The following is an 18144-nucleotide window of genomic DNA, read 5'->3' as shown; positions in this document are numbered from 1 at the left end:
TAGTGCCTTTCTAATGTATTGTTGAACTGAAATTAGATCTCTGGACTACACTTATTAAAACGTCTCATTTTCAAATCTCTGCCTTATCTAAATACTGCGCGCTGGCCTCAGCTGTCATCTGAAGGTGTCTTCAGATATTTGATTCCTTAAGTCAACGCAGCGTAGTTTCCAGCGGGAATCTCTGCTGAATTGCTGTTCGCACACTAGCACTCTGCAGAAGGAAATCCTGCGTTCAGAACAAAACGAAATCGTCACGTTCCCAATAGGATGTCGACAGAGCTGGGAACGCTGTGAGAAACACTTGGTGGAGGGGCGTCAAGGGCGAGCCGGCGACGGGCACTGCGACGGGCGTCTCCGCCTCCCGCTGCACGACGTGGGCAAAGGAGCAGGAGGGCGACCCCCTCTCCAGGAGCAGGAAGTGAACTTCCTCAAGGCTTTGCGAGGCGGGGAGAGTCTGGCTAAGTCAAAGAGGTGATTTAAGGGCCTGAGACGAACGCCGGTTTCCTTTTTGCTCAACTGCTTTTGGCAAGAACAAGAGGGAGCGTGAACTGACAGGCCCACTGCTTCGAGGAGGCAGAGGACGTGACTGACGAACGTGAGCGATGTCGCCGGCGCGAAGGTGTTTTCATATCCCGGGACGGCGGAAGGAGAAGTTGGCGAATGAAGGGCATGGGAGTTTGATAGGCCCAGGGAAAACAACAGCCTCAGAGAAAATAATATTAAGATTCCAAAAGGAGTGTCAAATGGAAGTTATACTAGAGCAGGACATGGCCCTAAGAGGCACGACGGGAAAAGTATGTAGGAACATTAATCTATGACCTGTAACTTCATGTCTTCAAATGAAAGAGAAAGTGAGAGGCGGCCTGGACGCATTCATGAGCAGACGAACCTGCTTCCAGGAACGCCTGGGCACACGCAGGGCGCGGCCAGCCCCCCGGCCCCCGCAGACGGGCAGCCAGGAACCTCGCCTTGACTTCGGATTCTGTTTCACTTCTCCGATTTGAAGAGACAGCAACAGAAACTGGCTCCTAATGACTTTAGTGTAAGTTGAAGGAGGATTTTCCAGTAACTGGGGACAAATTCTAGATCTGGTCATTCTTCTCAATGGAAAATGCCTTGGGAAAATGCTTTGGATGGTTCAGAGAATAATGTGGATTTATGACGTGCTGAAAGATGATGAGGGAAAAACTTCTTGCAAACTACAGTAAGTTGACATGTTTTTTTTAACCACATTGTTGAAAAAAATAAGATCCAGTTTCCATTTTCTTATTTCCCCTTTTTAAATTAAATGTACTGAGGTGACATTGGTTAATAAAATTATATATGTTTCAAGTGTACGATTCAATAATACCTCATAGGTATATTGCATAGTGGGTGTGTTCACCACCCAAAGTCAAATCTCCTTCTGTCACCACATAGCGACCCCTTTACTCTTGTCTACCCCCCCACTTCCCTCTGGTCACCCCTAAACTGTCCATGTCATGAGACTCCATTCGTGTCTCACTCGGTTGCTGTTTTCAGCCTTATACCCCATACGGGTGAAATCATATGGTTGTTTCCCTTTTTTAAAAGTTGAGCTAGCTATTCTTCATTGAAATAAAATTTTATCGAAATCTTGTTTTCTCACCTGTAAAATTCTTTTGACAAGAATATAAAGTGAGTGAAAATGGGAAAGTACTTCGTAAGTATAAAGGGCTAAACAAACACATCACCATCATCATCATCATTGTTGCAGAACTAGCTTGAACCTCAACATTTCCTTAATTTTTCTCATACGATTACTGGTTTCCTCTTTGAATCTTATTGTCTAATTTCAGTGGTGGTAGCTGTGGGATGTTTTGATCCTATTGTCGTTAGGAAAAAAATGTGGCATTGCTGTGTGAGGATCTGTTTCCTTTTCACTGGGAATGTTTGAACAGTTGGCTAGAAAAACTGCCTCCAAGTTTTCTGGAAACTAGAAGGCCTGTCTCAGCTGGGCCTCCACGCCTCGTGGCCTTTGAAGTGAACAGCTCGCATAAAGTTGTTTAATGAGCTATGTGTCTTTCTCCGATCTGTAAGTTCAGCTTTTGGTTTTCAGTCTTCTTATTCTCAAAGCATATTCGAGCCTCAAAACAAAATGGATTAGTGTATAAAGAGGTCAGGTTGTGCTCCCCAAAATGTCCCTGTAGAGTTAGGCTGAGCCCAGGGCTGATCTGTGCCATACCAGCTTCAGTCCCATGATGCACGGCTCCCAAGTGGATGTCCAGATGCGGACGGCTTGCCGTGTGTGCCTGCCCTGAAGCCTGCTGTACAGAACCAGGTGGACGTCCGGATGCGGAGGGCTTGCTGTGTGTGCCTGCCCTGAAGCCTGCTGTACAGAACGGTGTCTCGCCAGGCAGCACAGGAAAACAGACACAGGTCTGCAAGCTAAAATTGGACTCTAAGACATGAGAATTAAAACTCTTAAAGAAGAGGGAGACAAAGCGCCTCCTAGCTTTTGAGAGGCGCCGTTTTGCTGGGCAGAAGGCTCCACAGGCTGGGGGAGTGATTCAATCGGCTGAGGCTCCGTCTTGGTAGAGAAGAGACACTTTGGAGTAGGTGTCCGTCCCGTCCCTGGGCGGGTTTGCCCCAGGTTCCAGAGAGATGAAAGACGCATGCCGGATGGCCTTTGGGCGACGTAAGCAGGAGGCGGCACAGAATTCCTCTCCCTCAGGGGACATCTAAGCCCGGCAGCTCCGGGTCAGGTTGCCTGGGTGACCAAGGGCCAGCACCACAGCAGGGGGACTGGTGGGGAAGCCGCCAAGCCTGGAGGTGAAGGGCGACGTACCCATCGGGTGGAAATCATAATAGTTTACCATTTTTCACTGATCGGGAGAACACAAGGCGCCCGGGCTGTACGAAGAGCAGGGGGAGAACTCGGAGTCTCGGCTGCCCACTGAAGAGACACTTGCCGCCAAGGCCCAGCCTGACTTTCCGAACCGCGCCTCTGCCTCTGACTGTCTTCTCCCAGACTGGTATGGACGGCCGTATAAGCTTTCAGCATGTCTTCCTCGTCGTGCAGAAGGAACAGCACAAGTCTCCAGGTTAAGCAAGTTGGAAACCTGCTAGGAAGCAGGATGTGGGCTTGCGGGATACGTGTGAGTCACACATTCCTAAGCGATGCTGGCGGACGTGTTCCTTGGGGTCTCGACGTGCTCCGCCTTGGGGCAGGACGTGGACCTCCCACAGGGACTTCCGAGTGCAAGCTGGGTCTGGGCTCGGAGGCCTGGGAAGCCTTCCCCTTTCCAGCCTGACTGGAGACCACTTCCCCAGTGGGCGCGGGGGGTGTGAGCGACACGGGGCCAGCGGCGGACGCTGAAGAGCGCCCCGAGCACCCCAACACCCACCTTCCCGATCAGACTCTGTCCTCCTTATGCTGTGCTTGAGACTGTGAGGCTTAAACCACAAAACACGTTAAGTGTCTTTGCTTATGGTATCGTGGGAGAAGTGGCAAAACTTGAGACTGATTATTTTCTTTTTTACTACAGTAAGAAAGGTTTAACTCTTAAAATTAAAAAAGGCTCCCACTATTCCTACACCGTTTGTAAATGCTCATGCTTTCTTCATTATTATACATAATTACAATTTTTTTTGTTATTCAAGTTTGGCATCTAGATCTATAGACATGATGCTGAAACGTACTGTCTCAGGGGGAAAGGTGTCTCTCACCTGAGGCGTCCGAGCCGATCACGTGATGAAGGTGGAGTGAGCAGGAAGGACTTTATCATCGGTGGAGGGTCCTCCTCATCTGCAGATTCTGTGTGCAAAAACCAGAAACTGCATGAAAGACAGGCCTGCTTTGCTCATCTTTATCTCCGGGACGCGGCGCGGTGGCCAGGCCCCAGGCCGTGGTGGATAAACGTTTACCGTGAGACGCAGGCTCGCAGGAAGGGGACATCAGCACGTGCGCGGCGTGCCAGGGGACAAAGGGTCTGCGTTGAGCCCCGGCGATCAGGGACTCTCGTCCTCGCAGAGATGAGACAGCGCTTCCTAATGCGAACACAAGAGCACGGTTTGCGAAGGCCAGTCATTCGCGGTGGGTCAGCGGCGGCGGGGACCAGCGAGATTCTGTCTCGGCAGGACTTCAGAGGTCGAGCCAGTTCACGTCTAGTCCTTAAGAAAACGCGATCTTCCTGCGACCTGCCTGACTTACATTCCTCAGTGGTGCGGGCTGCTGCACCAAGCAAGTCGGCGATGTTTCGTCCCGTAAGTTTTAGATGTGTTGCTTGCGTCTCGCCGCAGAGGTGAGAGGTCCTTCGGGGCGAACAAGCTGAGGGACTGAACACTGGTGTGTGAGCCCAGCCACCCGCTTGTCACGTCATGATCTTGGACAAGTCACTTAGCATCTCTGAACTTCACGTTAACCTCGGTCAACATCAAAGACCCCTCTCCTGACGAGCTCACGGGGCCATTCCGAAGTTCGCATTGAAGCACACCTCGTGTAGGAAATTGTAAATTTCTTTGTTTTTTAAATTGAATTCAGTTTCAGTCTAGAACCCCCTCCTGTCTCTTAGAAGACGGTTTGACCCGGTTGACCGCAGGAGCTCTCAGCCACCTCCGTGTTTCCTCAGGCGGTTTGCAGGCGTGTGGGGAAGGGTCTCCTGCCCCTCCTCCCCTGACGGCGCCTGTGGCCGGTGAAGTGGATTTCGTGAAGACCGCCAGGTAGGGCGGGCTTGGTTGGCGGCTGCGGCAAATCAAAGCGCAGGATGCCAAGTTAAGTTTGACTTTCAGACAGACAACGAGATACTGCGTGGGACACACTCGAAGCGCCCGCGGTGTGTCCACGCCGGATCCCTCTGGAGAGCTGCGTTGTCCTGGTGCCTGCGGAGTGGAGGCGTCTGGGCCGCGCTCTTCCGCCGTCCTGCGCGGCCCTGAGCCCTGAGGCGGTCTGCTCCCGTGCTCCTTCCCTGGCCTGTGCCCTCGCCGTCATTCGCCTCCTGTCCTTGGGCCCGCGCGGCAGACACGGCACCCTCCTCGGCGAAGCCTCCTTAAACCCACGAAACCTTAGGTGGCCGTGTGCGCACCCGACTCAGGAACACAGGACATTTCTGGCTCTGCTTCTAACCGCTCTGGGGTCGAGCCGTCTGTCTCAGGGCCCCTGTACCTGGACGTGGCACGAGTCTCAGCCGGCGCACCACGGTGGGGTGGAGAGATTCTCTCCAAGATGCGCCCCGTCTCCAGCTGATGGGTGGGGTAAGGCTGCAGCTCTCTCTGCTCGATGCCCAGTCCGGGCAGTTCGGTAGATGACAGGTTGGTCCCCAGACACCGGGGAGCAGGACTCGGTCTCCTCAGGAGGACTCGCGACATTCAGGTGCTTTTCCCCTGATTTTCTCATTTTCCCTCAGGCACGCAACCTTCACCTGCTCCTCGTGGGGTGGGGGAGGAGAGGTGAGAAACGGATTACGCCGTCTCTTCGTCCGCCCTCCTTCCTGCTGGCTGCTCAATAGCATAAGATTTTATACCTCAATTCCGATTTTTTTTTCTCAAACAGTTTGTTATAAAAATTCCAAACATGCAGCGAAGTCGAAAGGGTTTGACGGCGTCCACCCCGTCACGCACCGGTAACGTCTTAGTGCCCTCGTTCACCACGTCGCTGGTCTAGGCGCCGCCCCAGCCCGCTTCCTCCATCCATCACGGTACTTTCCGAGGCATTCCAAAATAAATTGCACGAAAAGAACTAGTAGTTTTTTTTTTTTCTGATTTAATGTATTATTTTCAAAAACACTAGCTCTTACAATTCGAAGCTTTGATTTTCAAGATGGTGCCAGAGTTTGGAGGGCCCATTTTGAAATTCAAAGGCTGAACAGGGCCTGTTTTCCTCTTTACATTCTAGGACAGGCTGAGTCGGCCCTGAGGCAGAAAATCTCTCTTCTTGAGCAGGGAAAGGATTAGTCACTGAGACAAATGGCAGTGTGTGTTGGTGGCCAGCAGCTAAAACTTCCAGACGTTAACTAGAACCTGCAATAAAGCACTGTGGAAAAGTGGGCAGTGCTCCTGAAGACCACGCCGACGCCTTTTATAAATCCCCCTGTAGTACGTATAATCATTGATATTGTCTGTTGAATATTAACATAGATTAGGAGAAAAAAACTTTAAAGGGTGTTTATATGGAGGCAAAATAATAGTGATCACGTCACCAAAACAGGAAAGGGGGAAATATTTACCTATCAAATGAGTTTAAAAAACACACGGAAACAGAACGGCTTCTAAAGACTAGACCGACGCCCGTCCTCCCTCCCTTCTGACTTGGCGGCGACATGCGCCCTCGTGTCTCGCTGTGGTCGTCCTGCGGGAATGAGGAGCTGAGGTGTGCTGCGACTTCCTCCCAAAGGTCCGGACGCGAACAGACTCGTTTCACAAAAGTGTGCTGTGCCGCTGTCCCTCGCTCCGAGGGCACTCAGTGCCCAAGGCCTGGCGTCAGCTTCTCAGGAGAGAAGGGTGTGCGGACTTTACGGCTGCTTTACAGTAAGTGCTGGAGCTGTTGCTTCACAAAGCGCCCTGGGGTCACGGAGGAGGAAGTGACTGACTCTGCCCTGGAGAGCGGGGAGAGCCTCTGAGGAGGGGCTGAAGGCCCAGGGGGTGGACCTTTCGCTGCTTCCTGCAGCGCCGAGAAACCTCTGGACGCGGAAAGTTCACAGTCTTCTGACTGGTCACAGACTAGCCAGCAGGAGCCAGCTTGTGCCACGCTGCGCCTGGAGTGCACTGACGACGGTGCAGCTGTGGAGAGAGCTTGCAGGGGACGTCCGTGCGCCGCGCCGGAGGGCCGCTCAGAGCCCCCCAGAAGCGGGCGCGTGTGCCCCAGCAGGCTACGAAACGCGGGCCTCGGCTCTCTTAGCCCAAACCCGGGTTTTAGGCATGAAAGAGTGACTTACTAGTTTGGAGGCCAAGAAATTAACTTCTGTGATCTTTAGATCTTCTGTAACCCTGTCAGAGGACATCTGACTCAGCAACAGTGTAGACGAGTTGGGGCCGGGGCGGGGCTTCGCGTGTGTCGGAGCACCATGTGTACTTGAGGAGGCACTAAAAACACTGGCACTATTTCAGGGTCAAGAACAGACAAAAATGGCTGTCGATGACTTTATAGTCTCATGGCGGGAGGCAACGAACAAGAAAAATAGTTAATTATGTGTAGCGCCGTGGGAAAGTATCGCAGGAAGGACGGAGAGGAAACGCTGGGACGGAGGGCTTTACGCACGGAGTCCGGGCACGGCCCGACGGCGCGGTCGGCCGCTGCAGGTGCGGGCGCGCGCCGGGCGGGCCTCCAGGAGGAGGACGGGCGCAGGCAGAGGGAGCCGGGCGCGCAGGGCGGGTGCCGGGAACGGCGGCGCCACCAGGACGTGGAGCCCAGTGCGACAGGAGACGCAGCTGCGCGGGGCCGGAGCAGCGGGCCGGAGGGCGCAGCCCCTTGTGGGCCGCGGAAGGAGCTTCGCCTCCCTCTCCGTGGGAGGGGCAGTGCCGACAGCTTCCAGCAGACTGGCGCGAAATGAAACGTTTCATAGACTCGACCTCACTGCGCTGTTGGTGACAGCCGGGGTGGAAGCGGGAGGCCGCTCGGTCACTGCGCCACTCAAGTCAGAGACCGCGGGGGCGGGGTCAGTCCAGAGATGCGGAGCATCTTGCCCACGGTCACCTTGCTGGTAATGGCAGAGTGGGATTTGACACAGAGACAGGTTTCAGTCACTACTGGCTGCTCTATTAAAAATTTTCATGTGACTAAAATCAGGACACGAACATTAAAGTTCCCACTTTGAAAAAATGACAAAAAGGCATGTCGATTTCACTTCTCTCATTAAGCTGGGAGGTCTCTAGGCTCTTATGCAATGTGCTAACTCTCCTTGCTGGGCACATTTTCAAAGAGCCTGAACATGTTCAGACAGATTGGATACAGGCTGTGAGAGAAAAAGAGGAGTCAGGGGTGACCCAAGGTTTTTAGACTGGAGCATGAAAGTTTTCACTGAATGAGGGGGAGACGTATTTTTGTGGGGAAGATCAGGAAATAAGTTTTATACCAGTGGAGAAGAAGGTGCCTATTAAACACCCAAATAGTACTGATGAGCAGGCAACTAACGCAGGAGACTGGCGTTCAGAGGGGTGGCCCGTTCTGAGTGCCCGAGGTGAACTGAGTGCCAAGAGCTGTTAAATATTTTGATAGTATCTATTAAGTGGTATTGCGGCTGTCAACCTCATCCGCTCAGTACATTATGCACATACCCAGGCTTATTCTTACTAAAAAGCCGCCCCGTTAAACTGCATAGAGAAGAGGCAAAGGAATTGTGATGACGAAGACAAGGACATAGAATTTCTACCCAACAGAAGCAACCACTGCGCGAGCGTGAGTGTGCGCAGGACACCGCGACAGAGGACGTTAAAGACAAGCGCCGAGGATCGCGCCTCCCGGCAAGGAAGTGTGCGGCTTCCCCAGGTCCACGTCCCCTCTCCACTGGGATGCAGTTACCAAACACGCAGAGAAGGCCGACGAGAACCTTGAACTAAGTGTAACTACAGTGTGTGTGCGCGCGCGCGCGTGTGTGTGGGAAGCAAAATATTTTTACGTTGTCTTCTTTTTCTTTTCTGATGACCAGATTTTAGAGTTAATGAAGTGTCAGTTTCCAGGAAATCTCTGTTATGTCCCCTAAAATCAGATTATATGTGAGTCACAACTATTAATTTTAGGGCTCCGAACAGTGTGATTCCCATCTGTATTTTTAGCTATTGCCTTAAGGCAACGTTGCTGCATTTCGTTCAAGTACACCCCCCAAACGGACCAAGAGACCAGCAGAAAGCAAAAACACACACAGCAACAAGCCTGTGAATTTGGCGTGTGAATATTCATCACTCAGCAAAAACGTGCTGAGCACCTGCTCCGCGCCGCTGAACTGTGGATGCAGAGTGAACACGCAGACTGTACATGTGCTATGCGCATGCTCGGCGAAGGGCTCTGCTCGGCTGGTGAGCGGGGGCCAGGCGCGGTCGGGGCGCAGGGGCGCGCTCGGCCGGGCTCCCCAGACCGCCGGGCTGGAGTGGGCCCAGAGCAGCGTGTGTCAGGGCACCCGACTCGTTTCAGAAAAGGAGGGAGCCCGGTCAGGCTGCAGCACGGACGAGTCGGAGAGGGGCGGCGACGTGGAGGAGAGGAGGGCGGGCCAAGTCCTGGGCTCTGCCCTTGGGAGAGCTTGAATTTCAGGACTTTTAAGATTTATCCCACAGGGAATTCTGAAGAAAAGCGTGGGCTACGTCCCTGACCGTGAACTCCTTCTTTCCTCCCTTCAGCGGCACACTCCCCTTGGCGTGTTCCTGCGCTCCCCTCCCCTCCCTCCAGTCCGGGACGAGGTCGACCCCCTGCTGCGGCCCGTGCGCACAGCTCCCCACCCGGTGCCCCCGGCCGCCCTCTGCCCTCCCCGCCTCGCGCTCCGTCGCCCCCACGCCCCGTGCAGTGCCAAGTCTAAGTCCACTAAGTAAAGCTAGAATGTCGATGCAGGAAAAGGCTTCTGTTCGAATGAGTCATAGGGAACATCTGGACTCTACTTATAGAAAAAAGGCCGTCTTCAACTTGAGCTTAAGTTTAAACTTTCTGCCAATACAGAAGTTTGGCTTTGCAAACAATGCCCATTTTCTTTGTGATGAATTATTTTCTTATCGGGTTCCATTAAGTCGGTAGCGCTCACAGAATTATGTATGACTCATTAGGTTCCACACAGCTAGATTCCCATCTATTTGGCACTGCCAGAAAATGTTGCCTTTAGGGTAGCAAGTAACTGAGCTGTCAAAAAGTCAACAGTTTCCTAATTGCTCTGGAGAAAGTCAACAGTTTCCTAATTGCTCTGGGAAACACAGTGAAGTTATGGCAGTTGGGAGACTGGGGGAGACTCGGTTCCCTCCATTCTGTCCTGACTTCCTCCTCCACGGGAAGAAACTGCCAGTAAAGGAAGAATGACAATTTACATACCAGAGCGAGGCTGATCTGCTTGTCCTCTTAGTCACGGCCTGCCTACTTGAGCCATCCTGGGAAATCCCTATTTGGAAGAGAAGAGAAGTTAAAATCACAGTGGCTGTGCTTCGAACTTTACTCCGTCTAATTCACGCAGAGAGGCACCTCCGTTCACGCTGAGGGAAAACTACTGCTGTCGTTCTCTATCATGAGCCGATAGACATCTTGTATGCTCGGTCTCACTTTAAAAGACATCTTAAGAGACATTTTCTTGTTCCTTTTTCTTTCTGCTTTCTAAGACTCCTGGAAACACAGCGTCCACGGCGTGTGCTGCCCAAGGCACGAGTAGGATGAGTGCTGCGGAAGGGTCCACGGAGCACACGGAGGTAAGGACGTGGCCGCACGTGTCGCGCACGGCCGCCCTGGGGGCTCGTCCACGCTGAGCGGTCGGACTAGACACGGCTCATTTGCTTTCTTTAGCTAAGATCTGCTCTCTATTTTTAAATGATGTTATTCAATAAAAAAACAATGTCTAGAGACTAGCTATTTCCTCCGGCACCTCTGAGACCCATTTCCTTTTTAACAAAGTGAGATTAAATCATGTCCTTTTAGCTTCCCAATTCTACGGGGTTCATATTTTGCTCTTGACTTAGAGAAATTCAATTCAATATAAAATTTTAAAAAGAATATTATATTGGTGTGGTTATAAATAGAATGTATTACAGTAATAGAGTATTCATAGTAAAATATTTATATATATTTGGAATCGAACTATAGTCTTTGGTTACTAGTTACTGCAACAGATACTAATTAAATGAATGAATGAATAAATGAATGAATGACCAAATGAATGAATAAAAGTGCTTTCTCGAAGGTTTTTTTTTTTTAGAGATAACTACGATATAATAGGAAACTCAGTGAGATTCCTTTGTTCATGTAGGTCTTTAATTTAGCAGTGTCAAAACTTGACTGTCTTCACAGTTGGTCTGTGCATTATGGGAAAGGAGAGAGAAATGCCCGGATGCCCTGCACCAGCTTACAGTTTTTAGGGAACAGTTGCTCTGCAAGTGGTCATCTGGTAGGACCGATGGCTAAAAACCTATGTATTTCTTGCAATATCAGATGCCTTCATTAGCAACTGGAAAGCAAATACAAAAGTAAAGTTCACCCAAAACTTTGTTTAATTGATTTTGATTCATTTTAACGTATACCTGGGACAAAGAAACCGTGGTAAAATGTTGAATAATCTCCAGAGAACCCCCTGGCGATACGTTTCCAGCCCGTCAGCCCTTCCTGCCGCTGTGTGCTCACTCTGCATGTACACACTCGCTCTCGCACACGCTCTCTCTCTCTTTTAGTATGTAGCCTTTCAATAACGCTTATTTATAAAATGGAAATTAAGAATCAACATATTTCATTTTTTTTCAGAGAAAACCATATATGGCAAAAAACGATACACATCATCTGATCACTCTTTATCTGGATTCTCAGAAAGCAGGGCCACATAAATGATGCTAATAGGAGATTTTACTTTTTATATTTTGTCTGTGTCGCACATAGAGAAAAGACTCTCTAAGGACCCTAACTCCACATTCCCAGACCTGGTGTGGAATGGGAGAGCTCTGGTGCTAGCATGAAGTATGACGGCCTGTGGAATCTATGAGAAATAGAGGCGATAGAGGCATTTTAGGGCAGGGAAACTATTCTGTGCGGCATCATGATGACACGTACAGGTCACTGCATGCTCGCCCAAGCCCACAGGACGTGCGCCACCAGGAGGGAACCCTGAGGCGCGCTGTGAGTGATGCTGACCTGTCGCTGTAGGTCGTCTACTGTAACAAATGCCTGCTCCGGGGGGGGAGGGGAGGCGGGGGCTGGTGAAGGGAGGGCCTCACACGTGTCTGGGCAGCAGGGCCGTGGGGACTCCCTGGGCTTTCCAGTTCTGCTGTGAGCCTAAAACTGCTCTAAAATATTAAGTCTATTAAAACGAAAATAGAAGTGCTAATTTCAGGAATTCTGTTTGGTGCTGGGGGTGCGCTGTGTTGAGCGGGCTCGCACGATGCCTCCGAGAAGCTCTGGAGGCCGGGGCACGACCCCTCTGCTCTGCGGAGCTCAGGACACACTCAGCAGGGCTACCTCACAGACTTTCCAGGTCAGAGATGCCTAATGCGTAGTCTGTCTGATCCAGCATGAGTCCAGTCTTTCGGAAGCCTTTCAAAAAAGGAAAAGTCCAATTACAGGACCCAACATACTTGTCACTGGGATTTTGAAGTCACCTCTGGCAGGTAGGCAAAGCAGCTTGAGGTCAAAAGATTAATTATTCTGAATTTGTCGACCCATGGAAGAATGACAGTTTTAAATTGCTTTAAATTGGTTCTAATCGTATATGGGTCTGCATAGGAAGAAGGTAAGAAAATTAAAAACAGTACCTAGAGAGATGCACAATATCGTCCAACCCTCAAACGTTGAGTGAAGCATAGATAAGTAGGAAAAAGGCAGGAAAACAGTCTATAAATCATTTCTAATGAAAAAAGTCCTGGGAATCCCATCGTGATTGCCGAAGAGCGTTCCCTGTAACTGTTCGACAGAGGCCGTGTGCCCGAGCCCCTCTCTCAGCTGTCCGCGGGCCTCTGTGAGCAGCCCCGAGCCCGCAGTGACTGCCGAGCCCCGCACTGAAGAGCAGACCTCGGGGCTGCCTCGTCGCCCCTTCGCTGTTTCGCCACGCGACTCGGAGATGCGGCGGGGCCCAGCGCATTGCGTCAGAACAGAGACAACAGCCTTGCACGCGCGTTTCTGGCGGGCGGATGGCAGGCAGCTCCCAGAGCTTCTGTGCTTTCTTCAGATGAAAACTCCTGCCCTTGGGGGGAAAAAAGACTGACAAGAAAGGTGCCCCTGACTTATTATTAATCTAAGTTTGCGGCTTTACTCAAAGGGCCGGTTAAAGTCGCAGCACACCAGGTAGCCAGCGCCCACCGGCGTGACGTGATTGTGTGGCGGGCGCCGCGGGAGCTGGCGTCCTGTGGCTTCGGAGTCGGGTCCCCGCCTTGCAGCTTCACGTGTCGCTCTGTCTGTCCTGCTGGTCCTGTCGCCCCTCGGACTTCTGCCGGGGCCACTCCCAGACCACGGGCATGTCTATGGAAAACGGTTTTTGAAAAATGCTGACTATATAAATACCTAACATGTACCCGTGAAACTTACCAGACTTCTAGATGCACTATTCTCTGAATTTTCATTTTTTTGGAAAAGAATTGAAATCCAAATTCATAAAATCCTACTTTCTTGCTTGCCTATTTCATAGATGCGGTTATTATTTATTAGGGAATTATTTTGGTAACTAATCTATATCAAAGAGTCTAAACCAGGTCTCTATGAAGCATAATGGTGTGAAGATTGTTACTGCTAGAATAAGATGTTATTTCAGAAATCACAACATGCGAGTTGGCCAAATGCATGGAGTTTGTGAAGGACAATATTTTTCCTGTTTATTTTATAGACTACTTTGTTTTCTTCTTCTTCTCTTTAAGTGCACTAAATCATCAAGAGGAAAGAACTCAGCGAATTCTCTTGAACAAAAGATAAGGTGCTTGGAAAAACAGAGAAAAGAGGTAATTTCGAAATATCAGTTGAAGCAACATGTGCCATGGATTAGGCTGAGAGCGACAAAGTGTATCACTCGGTGACTTTTATTTTGTTATTGGGTCACAGTTATCATCTCTAGGGCAGTGGACTGTATTATTTTGAGAGCAAATATTTTTTCTTATTCCCTACTTATCTCTTACTCAGTATCTCAGGGTTTGTGCAAATGAAAGCAAAATTTTGCACAAATGACAGTCCTGACTCTGACAATGATAATCTTGATTTTCTCAAAACTTAAATGTCTCCTCCACATGGACCGGGTGAACTTATCACCTGTGCCCTGTACGCCTTGCGACCTGACACGCCTTGAAACTCAAACTGTCAGAAGTGTTGAGTACAGCTGACTTAGGTGCTGCGACTTCACGCGTCGGGCATCTGACCGCTAACGGTCAAGGAACATTCCCACGCGAAAATGTCTGTTTCTGTGATGTCATTGGGGATGTAATGGATATTATCCGGAGCTCTGTTTTTCCGAGTGTAATGAGTATTAGAGCCTCTTCATCCCTCTCGGCAGAGGGGGAGGTGAAGAGCCTGACAGCTCAGCGCGGTGCGCTGCCCGTTCTGTAGCCCTTCTCGGGGCCCTCCCGCGCGCTCTTCATCTGGTCTGCCGCGGTGCCTTCTGGTCCTCTCTGATGCCGCACAAAACACTGCGCCCTTCTGGAAAATCACTGAGCTACAGCAAAGTAATGTTACCATAGCGCGGAAGTAATAATCCCTAACATGCCAATTGATCAACTATATTTATAATATTACATAGTCTTACACTAAATAGCCATTTTTATTTCTAGCACAGGAATTACCTAGTAACTGCCACTCTGGAGGAGATATTTTATTTTATAATTAGGAGAAAGTCTTGCTATTTTTAGTCGTTTTGACCATCTTCTCAGTGCCTGTCCCACATTGATAAGCGCTGGAATTTCTTTTAAAGCAGGAAGCTGCAGACTTCCCTTACAAAGAAATGAAAACACAAGGCAGTGTTTTTCATCCCTCTATTGGGTACATAGTTTTAAAACTTTCAAATTGTTTGCAGCCTCAATTATTTCTCAAAACAGTAAATACTGTCTATGATAAAAGTATTATTCCTTGAAAATCTATACCTTCAAAAAGGTGATATTACCCATTTGTTGAGTATATATCGTAAATCATGTATAGATTTTAAAAGACACATTATTGCAAGCAAATGATAATCAGTTAATAGCATTCAGAATTTATTAATATAAATTCTGCTTTTAAAAAGTTGGAAGAAATATTTCACTCTATTAATGTAAGCACATTGAAAAATATGAAAAGTTTTGAAAAAGACCTTTCATATATTAATAAATCTTACAGAAAACCATCATACTTAGAACTTCTGATTTTTTATCAGATTCTGGTTGGATTAAACAAAGAAGGTGAAAATTCAAGCAACTACACAATTTAAAGCTGCTAACAAACTGCCCATCTGACCTCGCTCTGCACCCCCGCCACGAGAAGGTGGAAGTGTGTCCCTCAGCGTCACCCCCGCCCCCCGCCCCCGCTAGAGGGGACGCTGTTTTCACCCGGAGCTTCTAAAACTTTAGCAACCTCAGAAATGCATTTCACGTTGGTCAAATATTCAAAGAGGCAGAAATCCTTTGTTGATTTCCCAAACTTTAACAATTTCAGCTCCTGGAAGTCAACCAGCAATGGGATCAGCAATTTAGAAGTATGAGAGAGTTATACGCAAGAAAGGTAAACGCCTGTCTGTGTCCGTTCGGTGTGAGCTTCAGTCACTGCCTGGGGGAGCCACGTGTGTGGAGGCCACTGACCTCCACTGCTGGCCAACCGCTGAGAAATGATGGGGGTGCTGAGTGTGCTCGTGGCCGCCTGGTCCTGGAGACTGATGCCCAGTATTGGGGAATCATCCCGAGCTTAGCAAAAGGAAGGTCCTGACGTCGCCCCTGGAGCTGTCACTGGCGTTCCTGCACACACTTGTCCCAGCTCGCAGAGTACCCTGGCCTGCCCTGCGGCGAGCGGCCATGAGCACACACGGGTACACGCGAGGCGAGAGACGGCCTCGGGTTCATACCGTCTGTGCGAGGCCAGCTCTCCAATTCCTTCATTAGATGGCACAAGCCGTTTTCCACGGGTACAGAGACAGACAGCGGGCAGGGAAACTCTGAGGGGAGTGGGCGTCCCCTCCTCCCGGAAGGCATGTTCTCTCTCAAACAGCTTTCGCTTTGGTGAGAAAGACACTTTTTTTGGAGACAATGTCTTAGTCAATTTAGTCAATTTAGAATTTAAAACCACTCCGTGTTCAAAAATAGAGAAAAGAGAAAGTAAATTCCCCTAAATAATTCGGAATGAAGCAACTTGACCGCAAGTGAGTGACACAGCGGTATTGCTCTTTCCTTCCCCATTTTGATACCTGGAAGTATTAAATTTAGAAAGAGCAGGATAATGTTCCCACACACTATGGTCAGTCCACCTAGTAATATCGAGTCCCCGAACTTTAAAGAGCATGACCCCGGGGAAAATGTTTAGGCTGCATCGGCCCTGAAGGCGGCAGCTGCAGGAAGCCCTGGGGTTAAGGCCGGCAGAATCCCCAGCTCTGGGGAAGCACCTGTCCGAGGCTTCTCTCACTGTGCCGCTGTCACCCGGATGACTAACGCGGCCTTCAGTGGCAGGGGAAGCGCAGGTTAGGTGAGCTGAAGGCCATGTCCGCTTGTCTCTGGTGTGGGCACCCCCGCACCCCCACTGCTGTCCCTCCAGCCCAGGCGAGCACACCTTGACAGCTGAGAGCAGAAAGACAGGCCTAGAAGTGGCCCTACCCGCGGCGTAGCTCTGCACCGCCTGGGAGGGGCTGGCCGCTGTGCCTGTCTGATTTTCCGGGGAGGATGCTCCTTTCCAAACGGGTGTCCTGACCTGGGTTAGGGCGGGGGTTAGGGCGGTGGGGAGCGGAGCTAGTGGAGGCGGGTGGGGAGGCTGCCCGGGGAGAGGGCCTGGCTGTCCCCTGTGCGCAGGCTGGGGACACATGCGGGGGGTGGTGGGCTCCAGGGGAGACGTCCGCAACTGTCTGTGACGGCTTCCTCAGGTCGCGGAGCTGAAAACGCAACTGGACGCCACGAGAAGACTCCTCAGCGCCCTGGAGGAGCAGCAGCCACCGGACCAGGGGGCCAGCGGCGGGCCGAGCGACCTGCGCCAGGGGCGGCGGCAGCGACAGGAGGTGGGCAGGACCGCAGGGGAGCCGGCGCGGGGGCGGCCGGATCCGCAGGGCCGGAGCCGCCCCCGTGGGCCGCTCCTCGGGCAGCGGGGGGCGGCGGTGCCGGCGCGACCTGGCCTCCGACGCGACCTCTGACGCGAATCAGCAGGTCGTGCTCTGCCAGGGAGCGACGGAGTCACGGCTTCCGTGATGCCTTTCAGGGCGTTTTAACCTTAGAGGAGATTTAGCTTTTTCTTTCTTTACTCAGTTATTATTTCTATTACTAGCATTACTGCTAATAACGGGACAATAGCCTGCATCGGCACGGCTGCTCTCCAGCTTTTACAGGGCGCTTTACAAACAGGGACTGCTTTTATAATCAGAAAAATGTAACATTTTAAAAACGCACGTCACCCTCATCATCTCACTGAACATTTCCAGCCCACCTGTGAGGAAAATATCACTCCTGCTGTTGTAAAGACAGGAAGACTGGGGCATCGAGAGGAGGGGTGCCTTGCCAACGCCGACACCCCGGCGCGCGGGACGGCGGGAGGGGGAGCCACTCCCCAGATGCGACGGCCCCATTAACCCCTGTCCAGACGGACGTGGTGGCCGTCTAGGTGACGGTGCCTCCGAAAAGAGACTCCCAGTCTGACTCAGTCACCTACTGGACCCCGTGGATATTGCGGGGGGAGCTGGGAGGGAAACCTTAGGCTCTGCGGGCCTCTATACGCTTTTTAACGTATATTAAGAAAAAACAAGTTTAAAATAAACATTCTAGCGTGAAGTCTGGTGGCAGGTGCTGCAAGGCATGAGCCGTGCTCAGAAGACACGGACCCCCCGCGGCCCGCCTCCCTCTGCCGGGCCGGGTGGGGGGGGGAGGGGAGGGCCTCCGCCGCGGGAGCCCCAGGCGGGCGGCCGGGCGCGTCTCCCTCAGCCGCGTCTCCCTCGGCCGCGTCTCCCTCGGCCGCGTCGCGGCCCTTTTCCGTCCCGCGGCCCTCGCGGCAATGTTTTCCTCGCGCAGCTGGGACCTTTTTCCAGTTGAAATAATTTTCTCTTAGATCACGCTAAATTAAAAAACAATTCGTTCATTTTCTAAGTGTATAGGCTCATTCTACTTAAATGAAAGCAAATAGGATTGTTTTCACTTTTAAAGAAAATGACTGACCTAAAAGAGAGTTCTTAAATGTAACCATTGCACTGGGAAATGTTAACTATACAACAACGCATCCTGAACACACCGAGGCAGAATTCCTGACGAGGCAGCCTCTCGCACCTCTGTTTTCTTTTTAACCGACCTAATGTTTTAGAGCAGTTTCAGGCTCACAGCAGAACCCGAAGGCCCGGGGGTCCGCACAGCCCCGCTGCCCCCGCACGTGGGAGGCCCCCCCTTCGCCAGCGCCCC

At 51.0% G+C, this 18144-nt stretch overlaps 1 protein-coding gene and 1 long non-coding RNA gene across 3 annotated transcripts in view; one reads left to right on the top strand and one right to left on the bottom strand.

Moving 5' to 3' along the window:
* Window positions 1-18144, bottom strand: part of LOC118612407 — a 90225-nt gene that overhangs the window by 25227 nt on the left and 46854 nt on the right. The window contains exons 4-5 of the long non-coding RNA XR_004954826.1: window positions 9962-10028; window positions 3688-3775 (exon numbers count right to left, since the gene is read on the bottom strand). This is a non-coding gene — a long non-coding RNA (uncharacterized LOC118612407). The remainder of the gene's footprint in view (window positions 1-3687; window positions 3776-9961; window positions 10029-18144) is intronic.
* TNIP3 (TNFAIP3 interacting protein 3) overlaps window positions 1-18144 on the top strand; it is a 57389-nt gene that overhangs the window by 23141 nt on the left and 16104 nt on the right. Inside the window, exons 3-6 of one of the 2 annotated variants that reach the window (XM_036233444.1) lie at window positions 10243-10329; window positions 13468-13548; window positions 15224-15289; window positions 16632-16763. In XM_036233444.1, coding sequence (XP_036089337.1) covers window positions 10243-10329; window positions 13468-13548; window positions 15224-15289; window positions 16632-16763 — 366 coding nt within the window. Of the gene's footprint in view, window positions 1-9815; window positions 10330-13467; window positions 13549-15223; window positions 15290-16631; window positions 16764-18144 lie in introns of those variants that run through there. The other variant, XM_036233443.1, reaches the window with a different exon arrangement.

The sequence above is a fragment of the Rousettus aegyptiacus genome, unplaced genomic scaffold, assembly GCF_014176215.1.
Source record: "Rousettus aegyptiacus isolate mRouAeg1 unplaced genomic scaffold, mRouAeg1.p scaffold_m13_p_16, whole genome shotgun sequence".
In the NCBI taxonomy this organism is placed as follows: Eukaryota; Metazoa; Chordata; class Mammalia; order Chiroptera; family Pteropodidae; genus Rousettus; species Rousettus aegyptiacus.
The sequence above is the reverse complement of the archived record's forward strand: the minus strand, read 5'-3'. Positions and strand labels throughout refer to the sequence as shown.